This window comes from Capra hircus, chromosome 8 (assembly GCF_001704415.2).
Source record: "Capra hircus breed San Clemente chromosome 8, ASM170441v1, whole genome shotgun sequence".
NCBI classification, from domain to species: domain Eukaryota; kingdom Metazoa; phylum Chordata; class Mammalia; order Artiodactyla; family Bovidae; genus Capra; species Capra hircus.
The window spans coordinates 62,180,303-62,196,287 of NC_030815.1; the positions used below are offsets into that span (position 1 = coordinate 62,180,303).

The following is a 15,985-nucleotide window of genomic DNA, read 5'->3' on the forward strand; positions in this document are numbered from 1 at the left end:
AAGGGAGTAATACCTATAACACCAAAAATTACTTTGAGGATAAAATGAGTTTATATATACAAACACTCCTAAGCTAGTCTCGGACACATCCTAAACTCAAAAAAATATCAGTCATTATTGTTGGTGATGTTACACTTTGTGGTGATATGGTTAATGTCTGCCTACCTCTCATTATACTCTGCTCCACAAAGGAAGAGGCCTCAGGTTTTATTCACCATTACCAAGTCCGTACTGTAACACTGTAGGATCTTGACTAAAGTAGTGAGGCCATGATGAATGAATCTTGCAGCCCTGAATTCGATACTGAAATCAACCCTGGCATCATGGTCAAGTGGCCACTAAACAGAAGGTCAGGAGCAGGGAGGTTTGGTCCCAGCTCTGCCACTAGCATGAGTCTCATTTTTCCTAAATCAGAGTTCGTGCTGCCCTCACAGCCAGTGCTCCTGATGTGCACCCAGCTGGTGCTGGCCAAGTGCTTGCTATGTGCAGTCACCACTTCGGGACCCAGGACACCTAAGAAGACAAAGTCTTGCCAGCATGTGGCCCAGGCCTCTCCTGCAGCTCTTGCTACAATTGTCTCCCAGCCTCTTCCCTGGAATGGTTTGTGAGCTCCTCAAGGGCTTGCTCCTTGGAAGAAAAGCTATGACAAACCTGGACAGCATATTAAGAAGCAGAGACCTCACTTTGCCAACAGAGGTCCATATAGTAAAAGCTATGGTTTTTCCAGTAATTGTGTATGTTTCTGAGAGTTGTTGGACCATAAAGGAGGCTGAGCGTGTCCGCCTCTTTGCGACCCCATGGACCACAGCATGCTAGGCCTCCCTGCCCATCACCAACTCCTGGAGCTTACTCAAACTCATGTCCATTGAGTCGGTGATGCCATTCAACCATCTCATCCTCTGTCATCCCCTTGTCCTCCTGCCTTTAATCTTTCCCAGCATCAGGGTCTTTTCAAATGAGTCAGTTCTTTGCATCAGGTGGCCAAAGTATTGGAGTTTCAGCTTCAGCATCAGTCCTTCCAATGAATATTCAGGACTGATTTCCTTTAGGATGGACTGATTGGATCTCCTTGCAGTCTAAGGGGCTCTCAAGAGTCTTCTCCAACACCACAGTTCAAAAGCATCAATTCTTCAACACTCAGCTTTCCTTATGGTCCAACTCTCACATCCATACATGACTACTGGAAAAACCATAGCTTTAACTAGATGAACCTTTGTCTTAGTAAATTATTAAAAGTTAAAATCATGAAAATTGTCATTTCTGACCACAACAGAATCAAACTAGATATCAGCAACAGGAGGAAACTGGAGGAGAATACCAAATATGTGGAAATTAAACAATACACCATGAAACACCCAGCGGGTAAAAGTTGAAAACAGGGGATACTGAAAATGTCTTGAATCAAATGAAAATGAACATGAACATACCAAAACTTATGACATGCAGAAAAAACAATGCTCACAGAAAAATCTATAGCTGTAAATGTCTACATTAAAAAGAAGAAAGATCCCAAAATAATAACCTAACTTTACACCTTGAGGGCTAGAAAATGAAGAGTAAACTAAACCTGAACAGCAAGAAGGTAATGATATGGATAAATGTAAGATCGTAGACACACAAAATAAAGAACAGGAAAACAGTGGAGAAAGTGAGCCAACCCCAAAACAAGTTCTGTGAGATCAACAAAATTAACAAACTTTTAAGCTAGAATTACTAAGAGAAAAAGAATAGACCAAATTATTGAAAACAGAAATGAAAGTTGAATACTACTACTAACTCTACAGGAATAAAAATGATTATAAAAGTATGTCGTGAACATCTGTACTCCAACAAATTGGATAACACACATGAAATGGATAAATTCCTACAAAGACACAAACAAAGTTGATTCGAGAAGTAGGAATTGCTGATAGACCTATAACAAGCAAAGAGATTGAATTCTTTAGTAAATAAACACAAAATTTGCAACAAAGACAAGCCCCAAACCACAGGTGGCTTCATGACTGAATTCTACAAAACATTTCCAAGTATGAAAATACATTCTTTTCAAATGCTCCCTAAAAAATGGAAGAGAAGGAAGCGTTTCCTGTCTCATTCTGCGAGGCCAGCTTAATGTTGATAGACAAGCAGACTAAAACTTCCGAAGCAAAGAGAACCACACACAAATATCTCTTATGAAAACAGATGTGAAAATCTTCAAGATTATACTAAGCTAGAAGCATTTCTACTTGTAGATATCATGATTTCATATGTATAAATTCTGAAGGAACAAAAAATAGAAGCAAAAAGGAACTGGAAAGCCAATAAGTGATTTCAGCAATGTTACAGGATACAGATTAACATTCATATATCAACTGCCATTCAATACAACTATAGAAATGAAAAATTGTTATAAGTCTATAGAAATGAGCCACCTGAGGAAAATTATTCTATTTGTAAGAGCATTAAAAATATTAAAATACTTTAAAATATATTTAATCAGGAGATACACTAGACTCATACTCTGAAAACCACAAAATATTTCTGGAAATAAAGGCTAAAGAAATTATAAATAAATGAAAAGATATCACATATTTATAGATTAGAGGACTTATGATAAAATACAGCACTCTATACATCCAATGCAGTCCTTATAAAATTGCAATAAATCTTTGTTGCAGAAATTGAAAAGCTGATCCTAAAATTCATTTGGAGTTGCAACTAATAGCCAAAACAATATTGGATGGAGTGAACAAAGTTAGAAGACACACTGCCTGATTTTTAGCTTTACTACAAAGCAGTAGTAATCAAACAACACATCACTGGCCTGAAGATAGACATATAGACCAGCGAAATAGACTGAGAACCCAAAAATGAACTGTATATCTACGGTCATATGATTGTCAACAGATGTTGAAGTTCAACAAAGGGAACCTGGAATGTGGAAAACTGTTTTCAGCAAATGGTGCAAGGAAAATAAAATATCCACATGCAGAAGAATCAGTTTGGATCCTTACCTTACATCATATACAAAACTTCATTCAAAATGGAGCAAATCTAAATTTAAGAGCTAGAACTATAAAGTTCTTAAAGGGGTAAATATCACGATTTGGATTTGGTAAAGGATTCTTGGAGGACTCAAGAAAAAGAAATACAAAAAGGCAAAATGGTTGTCTGGGGAGGCCTTACAAATAACTGAGAAAAGAAGAGAAGAAAAAGGCAAAGGAGAAAAGATAACCCATCTGAATGCAGAGTTCCAAAGATTAGCAAGGAGAGATAAGAAAGCCTCCCTAAGTGATCAATGCAAAGAAATAGAGGTAAACAATAGAATGAGAAACACTAGAGACCTTTCAAGAAAGTTAGAGATACCAACGGAACTTTTCATGCAAAGATAGGCTCAATAAAAGGACAGAAATGGTATGGACCTAACAGAAGTAGAAGATAGTAAGAAGAGGTGGCAAGAATACACAGAAGAACTGTACAAAAAAGATCTTCACAACCCAGATAACCACAATGGTGTGATCACTCACCTAGAGCCAGACATCCTGGAATGCAAAGTCAAGTGAGCCTTAGGAAACGTCACTACGAACAAAGCTAGTGGAGGTGATAGAATTCCAGCTGAGCTATTTCGAATCCTAAAAGATGATGCTGTGAAAGGGCTGCACTCAGTATGCCCATAAATTTGGAAAACTCGACAGTGGCCACAGGACTGGTAAAGGTCGATGTTCATTCCAATCCCAAAGAAAGGCAATGCCAAAGAATATTCAAACTACTGCACAATTGCACTCATCTCACATGCTACCAAAGTAATGCTCAAAATTCTCCAAGCTAGGCTTCAACAGTACGTGAACCGTGAACTTTCAGATGTTCAGGCTGGATTTAGAAAAGGCAGAGGAACCAGAAATCAAATTGCCAACATCTGTTGGATCATAGAAAAAGCAAGAGAGTTCCCAAAGAACATCTACTTCTGCTTCATTGACTATGCTAAAGCTTTTGATTGTGTAGATCACAACAAACTGTGGAAAATTCTTAAAGAGATGGGAATACCAGCCCACCTGACCTGCCTCTTGAGAAACCTATATGCAGGTCAAGAAGCAACAATTAGAACCGGACATGAAACAATGGACTGTTTCAAATTGGGAAAGGAGTATGTCAAAGCTGTATATTGTCATCCTGCTTATTTAATTTATATGCAGAGTACATCATGTGAAATGCTGGACTGGATAAAGCATAAGCTGGAATCAAGATTGCTGGGAGAAGTATCAATAACCTCAGATATGCGGATGACACCATCCTTATGGCAGAAAGTGAAGAGGAACTAAAGAGCCTCTTGATGAAGGTGAAAGAGGAGGGTGAAAAAGCTGGCTTAAAACTCAACATTCAGAAAACGAAGTGATGGCATCCAGTCCCATCAATTCATGGAAAATAAATGCAGAAACAATGGAAACAGTCACAGACTATTTTCTTGAACTCAAAAATCACTGCAGATGGTGACTGCAGCCATGAAATCAAAAGATGCTTGCTCCTTGTAAGAAAAACTATGACCAACCTAGATAGCATATTAAAAAGCAGAGATGTTACTTTATCAACAAAGGTCTATATAGTCAAAGCTATGGTTTTTTTTCCAGTAGTCATGTATGGATGTGAGAGTTGGACCATAAAGAAGGGTGAGTGCCGAAGAATTGATGCTTCTGAACTGTGTGGTGTTGGAGAAGACTCTTGGGAGCCCCTTGGACTTCAAGGAGATCAAACTAGTCCATCCTAAAGGAAATTAGTCCTGAATATTCATCAGAAAGACAGATGCTGAAGCTGAAGCTCCAATACTTTGGCCACATAATGCAAAGAACAGGCTCATTTGGAAAGACCCTGATGCTGGGGAAAATTGAAAGCAGGAGGAGAAGGGATCAACAGAGGATGAGACGGTTGGGTGGCATTACCAACTCAATGGACATGAGTTTGAGCAAGCTCCTGGAACTGGTGATGTACAGGGAAGCCTGGTGTGCTGCAGTCCATCAGGTCACAAAGTCAGACATGACTGAGCAACTGAACTGAACTGAGTCTACATTTTCTCCAAAAGTCCACAGCAAGTACTTGGAGCTGGACTGTTTGTTTATAATTTCAGTAATCATTAGCCACTTAGGCAATAATTCCTTCTCCCAGGCAATAATATCAAAAGGCTCAAGAAACCAGAGGGCTAATCTGATGTGTTCGGAGAAAGCAATGGCACCCCACTCCAGCACTCTTGCCTGGAAAATTCCTTGGACGGAGGAGCCTGGTAGGCTGCAGTCCATGGGGTCGCACAGAGTTGGACACGACTGAGTGACTTCACTTTCACTTTTCACTTTCATGCATTGGAGAAGGAAATGGCAACCCACTCCAGTGTTCTTGCCTGGAGAATCCCAGGGACGGGGGAGCCTGGTGGGCTGCTGTCTCTGGGGTTGCACAGAGTCGGACACGACTGAAGTGGCTTAGCGGCAATCTGATGTGTTACACTAGGAAGGTGGTGATTGGCTATTCTGACTTTTCATAAATGCTATATAACTCCAGATTAAACAGTATTTCCTACATAGTGGGTGGCTGCTTTGACTATGGACTAGGTATTGCTTTTGATATATTAATATATAGTTACCATTATCCTTTTGACATAGATTTTTTTATGTTCAGACCATATCATCATCCCAGTTTTTAAAACTGTTAGAAATATTTTCTTCCAAAATAGTTATTTTGAACATTTAACAAATATTAAGAATCATTACTCTACTTAGAACTAATATATTATTCTTCCTCAACCAGCACCCATTTGAAGAACAGCCAACTTGCCGGGGTCCAGCCCTGGTGGATCCAGGGTAATTCGAAGCGGGGACTGCGTGGCGAGAGAGATATATAGATTTAGAGAGAGATAAGGAAAGAGTTTTCAGTTAAGAGAATAGAGGAGAGAAAGAGGCTGTATTCCTTGGTTTGCATAGAAAGCCATAAAGCCTCAGACAAGAGACTTACACTGTCTTCTTAAGGCCACAGGCACCGGCTTGAATAGTGGAAGGTGCCCCGCCTTGGTCTTGCTCTCGCGTGGGTCTTAGAAGCCCAGGCAAATAAGTAGACACGATGAGCCTCTATGCTCCAGATGGGAATCAGCCAGAAAATAGAGTAAGAAAGAAAAGAAGACACGGGGGAAGCCAGATTTCCAAGAAACTGGTTCGTCCTTTATTTTCCAGGAAAGCTTTTATACTTTTTTTTGTACATAGAGATCAATGGATAATACAAAGCCATGCAGGGTCAGCAGCCCTGACCCTTATCGAGACCAGGCTTTCTCTCTGCATACCTAACTGTATACACAGGTCTCAGGTGATTTACATCATCTTCTGGCCAGGAGGCCTATTAGTATTTTATGGCCCTTTTCTGATAAGGTTCCGTCAACCAGAAAACTTATTTTCCCTAAAAGTGTTGTTCTTACTAAAGTCTGGTGCCACTCTCAGAAAGCACTGATTAGGTTACAGTCTTACATAGCAAGGACACAACAATTTATAACAAAGAAAGAGGAGTACAGTAATTTATAACAAAGAGAAAATTCATTAACTCAAAAGTCTAGTATTGCTGACATCAAAACTGCTATATTCCTTTTCTGTGTCCCAATTACATTGATTAATATCCTCCAGGTGCCTAAAAGATAAAGGATATGGAGGCCTGGCGGCAGTCATTAACTCAACAATGAAAACCCTCCACCAATATAATTCTTAGCTTCTTAAAAAGGGCTCTGTATCTTTAAGATTTTTTTTTTTTAAGCTTCGTGCCTCTCACAGTTGGGGGGCTATAAACAATCACATTGGTAGTTGTAAAAATCCGGGTAAACCTGTCAGGCAATTTAGAGACCCATCAGAGGGGTTTGAGCTGAGACACTCCTTTTATATGCAGGAGACTGTTAACTGGAGCTCTAAGTTAACTTTTTCCAGAGAAAGGTGGTTGGGGATAGCCCCTGTTAATGTCAGAAACGTTGGTGAAAGTCATAAAATAATAAGACAGACAGATTCTGGTTTTGGGGTAGATGCTCGAGAAGGCCCACGGGGGTTTCCTCGAGGCCTGATCTCGCCTTTGCCTATCAGGCCTCTTCCTCATGACCTTTGCCATGGGCGGGATTCCCCATGCTGGCTCCTGGCAAAGTAGCAACAGTAGACTGAACTAAACTGAAAGGATTCTTAGATATAACATCCAAAGCACAAGCAAAAAAAAAGAAAAAGAATATGTAAGTTATAAGACAATCTATTAAGACTTAGTAAATATGATAAACCTGTGCATCAGATGACACTATCAGGAAAGTGAAAGAACCCATGGAATGGAAGAAAATATTAGACCAGCTTAGCATCTTATATTTACAATATGTACAAAAGAATTATTACAACTTGTGATGGTCCCACATGTCAGGTTGGTGAGATTATAGTTGCTGGTTATTTAATCAAACACATCTATAATCAGCTGACTTTAGAGGATGTATGGTAACACTAGTGCTAAAGAATCTGCCTGCCAACACAGGAGATGCAAGAGACGCGGGTTCCATCCCTGGGTCGGGAAGATCGCCTGAAACAGGAAATGGCACCCCACTCTGGTATTCTTGCCTGGAAAGTTCTGTGGGCAGAGGAGCCTGGCAGGCTACAGTCCATGGAGCCACAAGGAGTCAGACAGGACTGAGTGACTAGAAACACACCTTTGAAAATGTCGTAGGTTTCAGTCATTCAGTTGAAACATTTAACAGGCACCCAAGGGACCCCTCCGTCCTCGTTCCTTCCAGGTCCTACCTATTCTCAGAGATGGGTGTAAATAGCCCCTACTCTGGGAAGTTGTCCTGGATGCCAACCCCGTTCCCCCGTACATCCAGTCAACGCGTCTCCCACTTCTCTGTTACCAAACTGTTTGAGTAAATGTAAGATGCCGAGGACAGAGCAGAGAGTGTCCTGCCCGGAGGGTCTCTGATTTCCACTCCGCTACCACTCCCCACCAGTGAGTGCCACAACTGTTCACCTTATTCTTTTCTTAGAGGAATATTCCTTTTCTGGAGAGGTTGATCTGATTCTCCTAGGAGGAAGACAGCCAATGTTCAGAAAGAGTCCTCTAGCCCATCACTAGCACCCTCAACCACCCTCCTTTATGTTGCACTACCACAAGAGACCTCAGGGGGGCAGTGCACAACCACAAAATAGGACGTGGACCTGGGCGGGGCCTCAATGCAGGACATCGGTGGCAGACAAGGGAGCTGAAACTCAGGCAAAAAGGGACTTGAAGGAACCTAGATCTCTTTCTCCTCCGTGGTACCATCTGAGGGGGAGGCTGACTCCAGCTTCAGACCAAAACCTCCTGTAGCTTTGCAGTCCAGCAGCTCTGCTGCTTTGCCAGCCAGGAAACAGGGCTGGGTGTCTTGTGTCCCTGGTCCTGCCATTTAGACCCAAGGCTTGGCAGTCTGTTCATTTGTTCACCTGGCCCGTGAGAGTCCCCAGCAGTGCCCATTCGTGGTGCAGGCAGGGTACCCTCCCCTGGGGTATGGAATGAAGACAGGAGAAGAGCAGAGGCCTGACTTCTTAAACCAGACTGGCTGGTTTAGTGAAGAAAGGAACCTCCACCCACCCCGACAGCCTGGAGGAAGCTAAGTGCCAGCAGGATGGACCAGCATGAAAGCCAGAGAGCTGTTTCTTCTGCCAGCTCGGCATCCCCTCCTGGAATGGCCAGCTGCCACCTTTTTATCCCATTGCCAGGGCCTCCTACCCTCAAACTGTCCCCTGCTGCTGCTGCTGCTAAGTCACTCAGTCATGTCCGACTCTTGGTGACCCCATGGACTGCAGCCTACCAGGCTCCTCTGTCCATGAGATTTTCCAGTCAAGAGTACTGGAGTGGGGTGCCATTGCCTTCTCCGAAACTGTCCCCTACCTACCCCCTACCTGCCCACAAACCAAACACACCCCTCTTTCTGTTTATCTAGACAAGGCTGGAATTTTTCAGACTTTAAGTGAGAAACTGCGCCTTATCTGGTGCCCCTTTCCTTCTTGCCCCACCCCCTCCTCTCTTTCTAGACCTCCAGCCTCCACTCGGCCCTGATGAGCTTTTCCTGGCTTTGTGAGTCGTCTTTGCAACCAGCTTTTGAAAATTTAAGGAACTCTTCCTCAAGGGAGGGGAAAAAATAGAAGGAAGGAGAAATTTGTCAATAATGGGAGTGGTATGAGAGCAAATCCCTTCTATTTGAGAACTCAAATGATCCAGACTGTCCAGATGCCAGCGGGTTCCTCTGAGCTCAGAAGGCTCTGTGGGCCTCAGAGGAAGCCCTTGTGTCAGTCGCCTTGGGCCTCCAGTCCAGTTTCTTCTGAGCAGTTTCATTTTAACCAGATTCAGTTTCAAATGAACATAGAGTTTGTTGCTACCAAGGAAGCACTTGAGAACCTCTGATTTGGCTCAACCCAGGCTCTGACATTTAAGGAAACTGAGTGTTGAAGCAGGACTGGTGGCCTAAGGTCCTAGGGAGGCTTAGAGATTCCACCCAGCACCCCCAGTCCCTGTCCTCAGGGTTTGCTGCCTCCCAGGAGGTCAGGATTATTGAGGGAGAGGGCAGTGCCAGCCCTAAGGGAGATTCCTCATCCACCTGATGCTCCTAGGGAGAGAAGCCTACACCTGGAACCTTTTCCCCATGTCTTCTTTAGATGCTGCGTGGAGGTGCTCTGCCCAGAAGAAAGGATGTCCTGCACCGAGGGGAAGTTCCTGAGGTTTGGCACTCCTGGGGACGGTAAGAGAGTGAGCTATGAGGTGGGGAGCTGTAGCCTGGCTTGCGCTCGCTGAGCCTTACTGAGCACACTGCTCACTGAACCAGCAGCTCCTCTCAGGATGTGTGTTCTTTGCCATCCTCCCCCCACCCCCACCCACCACCACCACATGCCACCTCTGAGTCCCCAAGTCTCTGGAACTGCACAGGCACCCAAAAGCACTTGCGGGGGAGTCTATGCAGTGCTGGATCTGGTGAGTCTGGAAAGTCTGGAGAGGCAGTATCACTTTTGTATTTCTCCCTCAACTTTAAAATGTATTGTCACACTTTAAAATTTCATAATTTTGTCATATTATGACTGAGCTGAAGTATTTACCCAAGAGTGGAATTTTTGGGTACTTGAGTATGTGTAAGTTCATTTTTAGGAAATACTACCAAAGAGTTTTCGAAAGTGGTTGTAGGAGTTTACACACACAGCAGTGTATGAGCGTTCCAGTTGCTCGGATCTTCACCAACACTTGGTATTGTCAGCATTTTTCAGCCACTCTGGTATAGGTGTAGTGGCGTTTCATTGTGGTTTTCATTTGCATTTTCCTGATGAGTAATGATGTGCAGCTTTTCATGTCCTTTTCAGCCAGTTGGTTATCTTTCTGTGAAATATCTAGTCAAATCTTTTGCCCATTTTTTTTCAGGTATATTGTCTCTTTCATCTTATTAATTCATGGAAGTCAGTTACATATCCTTTATGAGGCTTTTTCCATATGATACATGTTTATTCTCATTCTGTTCTTGCTTTCTTTCTCTCTTGAGGGTGTTTTTTTGATGAAGTGCAGTTCTTAATTTTAATAAGGTCAAGTTTATTAATTTTTGTCTTTATGCTCCAAGGTCATGAAAATATTCTCCTATGATATCCACTACAAATGCTATTATTTTAGACTTCCCCATTTAGATTTAAAATCCACCTGGAATTGATTTTTGTCTATGGTGTGAAATGGAAGTCAAGATTAATTTCTTTCCCATATGAATAACCAGTGACCCTGGGCTGATTACTAAAACTATCTTCTCCCGATTGCTCTGCTGGGTCAGTTTAGTATATGTGACATAAATGTTCACATGTGTGGGTCTGGGCTGGACTCTGTTTCTCCTAGTGTTTTCCCTTGTACTACTATGGCATTTTGCCCTGTTGACTGTAGCTTTATACAAAGGCTTAATATCCAGTTGTGTAAGCCATCCAAGTTTATTCTTCTTTGAGATTGTCTTGACTATTCTTGGTAATTGGTATTTCTATGGAAAATTTGAAATTTAATAGTTGGTGTCCACCAGATATCTGGACAAATATGGGCTTCCCTGATAGCTCAGTTTGTAAAGAATCCACCTGCAATGGAGGAGACCCCAGTTCAATTCCTGGGTCAGGATATGGAGAAGGGATAGGCTACCCACCCCAATATTCTTGCGCTTCCCTTGTGACTCAGCTGGTAAAGAATCACCTGCAATGTGGGAGACCTGGGTGGTAAAGAATCGCCTGCAGTGTGGGAGACCTGGGTTCGATCCCTGGGTTGGGAAGATTTCCTGGAGAGAGGAAAGACTACCCACTCCAGTATTCTGGCCTGGAAAATTCCATGGACTGTATACTCCATGGGGTGGCAAAGAGTCGGACAAAACTGAGCAACTTTCACTTTCACTAGATATCTGCTTAGATACTTTACTGTATCTTTATTAGATACTTTATTGTAGATTATATAAATCTATGGGTCAATTTGGGGAGAAGTAACATCTTAACAGGACTTCCCTGGTGGCTCAGAGGTTAAAGCGTCTGCCTGCAATGTGGGAGACCTGGGTTCGATCCCTGGGTCGAGAAGATCCCCTGGAGAAGGAAATGGCAACCCATTCCAGTATTCCTGCCTGGAGAATCCCATGGACGGAGGAGCCTGGTGGGCTACAGTCCACGGAATCACAAAGAGTCGGACACGACTGAGTGACTTCACTTCACTCACTCAACATCTTAACAATACATAGCAAAACAAATGAACAAAAACACACACACAAAAAAAACCAAACCAACCTTCATAATAAAAAGGAAGAAATTATAAACTGTGAATATTTGCAATTCATATTAAAAAGGGGCTCACATGCCAAATATGCAAACAGCTCCTAGAAACTGATAAGAAAAAGAACAGACACACAGTAGAAAAACTGGCAAAAGACACGAACCCAGAGTTCACACAAAAAGAAGTAAAAATAGCCTTAAATATATGAAAATATCAACAGAAATAGAATAGAAATGCCTACATGTGTTCACCATGCAAAAGAATGTTCAGAACAGCATTATTTGGTAATTCTCTAAACTGGAATGTACATCAATAATAGAAAGGATAAATATTATGCAATGGGTTATATATTTTTGTAATGGAATGCTATACAGAAATAAAAGTGAACTACAGCCACATTAAAAAAGATATTTGAAACCTAGAAATATAATGAAAGTAGTCCAACATAAAAGCCCAACATTCTGTATGGTTCCATTGAAGTCCAAAAACAAGCAAAACTAATTCAGGAGGCAGAATATCTGCTACACTTGGGGAGGAAAGGGCAGTGACTTGGGATGGGTACATATGGGGGGCTCCTGGAAAGCTGGTAATGTTCTATTTCTTGTGGTACTGGTTACCGGGTGTGTTTTCCCCTGGATAATTTATTAAGCTATACATTTATGATTTCCATACTTTTCAGTATGTGTGCTATGATTCAACCCACAAAGCCTATCAATTGGATCCAGAACTTTTTTTCTGGCAAGTCCCAAAGTCAGATGACATAGTGTTTGGTTCAAGACTCTGAATTACATGGTCTAGATTCATAGCCTGGATTTAACCATTTCCTATCTTGGAGATCTTGGCCAAATTACCAACTCTCTGAGCTTCAGTTTCTTCATCTGTAATATGGGCTCATTGTGGTACCCCTCTCATAGTTATTGAGACTATTAAACCCTCTCAATAAATATTAGCTCTTGAGTGGTCCTTCTTGGTTTTCTTTCTATGGACTATGGAGAAGATGGATGATGGCCTATGGAAGAGGAAGGAAAAGGATGAGGTTCGAGTCAAGAGACATTTTCAAATGGGGGAAGATATGATGTTAAGGTGCAGGCAAAGAGAGTCCAAAGGCTTGGCTTCACTCCTTGCATTCCCTGTCTCTCACCTCCTGTGCCTCTCTAACACAGGAGGTGGACTCACCAGGTGATCTCTAACTGGTTATTCTTTCCAACTATAACACTTTTGAGTTAGAGGGGTAATACAAATGTCATCCAAAAGCCAAACACAAATTTTCGTGTTTGATCCAAACCCAAACACAAAGGCCCAGAAACTTGGGAATTAAGGAGAGCAAATTCTCAGCGGTGATATTATGGGTTATTTTTATTTTCTCCATTCAATTTTTTTTTTCTATTTTAAACAATGTGTTGCTTACTCTGAATAAAACATCATACCTGATATATCCATGCCTACATATTTATATCTATACATTAAAAAATTAAAAACCCACACATTATAGATGTGCCAGAAAGCATCTGGGCAGGGAAAACATGGCTTCTGATGCACAAGTGCCAAGCCAGTAGGACCTCCTCGACAAAAGAGATCTTGCTAACTGCAAATAATTCCTGAACATTTCTGATTTTTTACCGTGTTTTTCATCTATAACCTCGGGTAAACATACTTTCTCTGTTTCCAGATAAAATTAGTCCAATCACTTGTTATAATATTTCACCTTGTTAATAAAACCTGGGACCAAAGAATGGGAATAAAAGGGCTTTCTGCTCGCTGTTTCTTAAGTTCTGAAAGTAGTCTGGACAGAATGACCACTTGTTTAAGGAAGTTGTCATAGCTGGCATTTATGAGCAATTGGGACAGGGATCCCTCTGAGAGGAGTCAGGAACCCCAGGTCTGTAGGAAACCTGTGCCAGGTTCAGCATCCACCACAAGTACCTTCCACCCTGGCCGTGCAGAACTCTGGGTGCTTGTGTGGGAAAGAGCCACCTCTGGGAGTCAGACCAGGACACTCCAGGTGTTCCTGCATTTACCAGGAAGCATTCAGTGTGTCTGAATTATGTGCAGGACACTGTGCTGAGGGCAATCAAAGCTGGATGAAAGATAGGAGGCCATGCCTTCCTCACAGGAAACACCCTCCAACAGGATTCCCTTAACTCCTGCATCTGACAATAACCAATGTACAAGCGATCGATGCAAAGAAATAGAGGAAAACAATAGAATGGGAAAGACTAGAGATCTCTTCAAGAAAGTTAGAGATACCAAGATAACATTTCATGCAAAGATGGGCACAATAAAGGACAGAAATGGTAGGGACCTAACAGAAGCAGAGGATATTAAGAAGAGGTGGCAAGAATACACAGAAGAACTATACAAAAAAGATCTTCATGACCCAGATAATCACAATGGTGTGATCACTCACACTCACCTAGAGCCAGACATCCTGGAATGTGAAGTCAAGTGGGCCTTAGGAAACATCACCACAAACAAAGCTAGTAGAGGTGATGGAATTCCAGCTCAGCTATTTCAAATCCTAAAAGATGATGCTGTGAAAGTGCTGCACTCAGTATGCCAGCAAGTTTGGAAAATGCAGCAATGGCCACAGGACTAGAAAAGGTAGTTTTCATTCCAATCCCAAAGAAAGGCAATGCCAAAGAATGCTCAAACTACCACGCTTGCACTCATCACACATGCTAGTAAAGTAGTGCTCAAAATTCTCCAAGCCAAGCTTCATTAGTGTGTGAACTGTGAACTTCCAGATGTTCAAGCTGGATTTAGAAAAGGCAGTGAAACCAGAGATCAGAGATTACCAACATCTCTTGGATCATGGAAAAAGCAAGAGTTCCAGAAAAACATCTATTTCTGCTCTATTGACTATGCTGAAGCCTTTGATTGTGTGGACCACAACAAACTATGGAAAATTCTGAAAGAGATGGGAATACCAGACCACTTGACCTGCTTCTTGAGAAATCTATATGCAGGTCAGGAAGCAACAGTTAGAACTGGACCTGGAACAACAGACTGGTTCCAAATAGGGAGAGGAGTACGTCAAAGTTTTATATTGTCACCCTGCTTATTTAACTTATATGCAGAGTACATCATGAGAAATTCTGGGCTGGATGAAGCACAAGCTGGAATCAAGATTGCTGGGAGAAATATCAATAACCTCAGATATGCAGATGACACCATCCTTATGGCAGAAAGTGAAGAGGAGCTAAAAAGCCTCTTGATGAAAGTGAGAGAGAGTGAAAATATTGGGTTAAAACTCAACATTCAGAAAACTAAGATCATGACATCTGGCCCCATCACTTCATGGCAAATAGATGGGGAAACAGTGGAAACAGTGACAGACTATTTTGGGGGGCTCCAAAATCACTGCAGATGGTGACTGCAGCCATGAAATTAAAACACACTTGCTCCTTGGAAGAAAAGTTATGACCAACCTAGACAGCATATTAAAAAGCAGAGACATTACTTTGCCACCAAAGATCTGTCTAGTCGAAGCTATGGTTTTTCCAGTAGTCATGTATGGATTTGAGAGTTGGACTATAAAGAAAGCTGAGCGCCGAAGAATTGATGCTTTTGAACTGTGGTGTTGGAGAAGACTCTTAAGAGTCCCTTGGACTGCAAAGAGATCAAACCAGTCCCTCCTAAAGGAAATCAGTCCTGAATATTCATTGGAAGGACTGATGCTGAAGCTGAAACTCCAATACTTTGGCCACCTTATGCAAAGATCTGACTCATTTGAAAAGACCCTGATGCTGGGAAAGATTAAAGGCAGGAGGAGAAGGGATGACAGAGGATAAGATGGTTGGATGGCATCACCTACTCCCTGGACATGAGTTTGAGTGAACTCCAGGAGATGGTGATGGACAGGGAGGCCTGGCATGCTGCAATTCATGGGGTCGCAAAGAGTCGGACATGACTGAGCGAGTGAACTGAATGTACAAGCATGTTCAGAGGAGAGGGGGCAAGGTGAAGAAGGGAAGAGGAGGTCAGATTGAGTGGATGGGATCTTGTCACTGTTAGTGGCTGAAAGTATGTGGGGGGTTGGGGTGTGTAGAGACAGAGGGATCCCAGCAGAGGAGCAGGGTGAGGAAGGGCAGGTGAGGAAGGGTGAGGAGTTTGCTGAAGTAGGAGACGCAGGGTGGGAGCCAGATGCGGGGGCCTCCGTGGTCATCTAGGGACTGTGGCTGGGTTTGGTGGGGGCTGCAGTGAGGGCCTTCTGAGCAGGAGAGTG

At 42.4% G+C, this 15,985-nt stretch overlaps 1 protein-coding gene across 1 annotated transcript in view; it reads left to right on the forward strand.

Annotated features, from left to right (window-relative positions):
* The window catches only part of CCDC180 (coiled-coil domain containing 180), a 64,851-nt gene continuing 56,549 nt past the window's right edge, over nt 7,684-15,985 (forward strand). Inside the window, 2 exon segments of the mRNA XM_013966008.2 lie at nt 7,684-7,688; nt 9,654-9,736. Of these exon segments, the coding sequence (XP_013821462.2) occupies nt 7,684-7,688; nt 9,654-9,736 (88 nt within the window).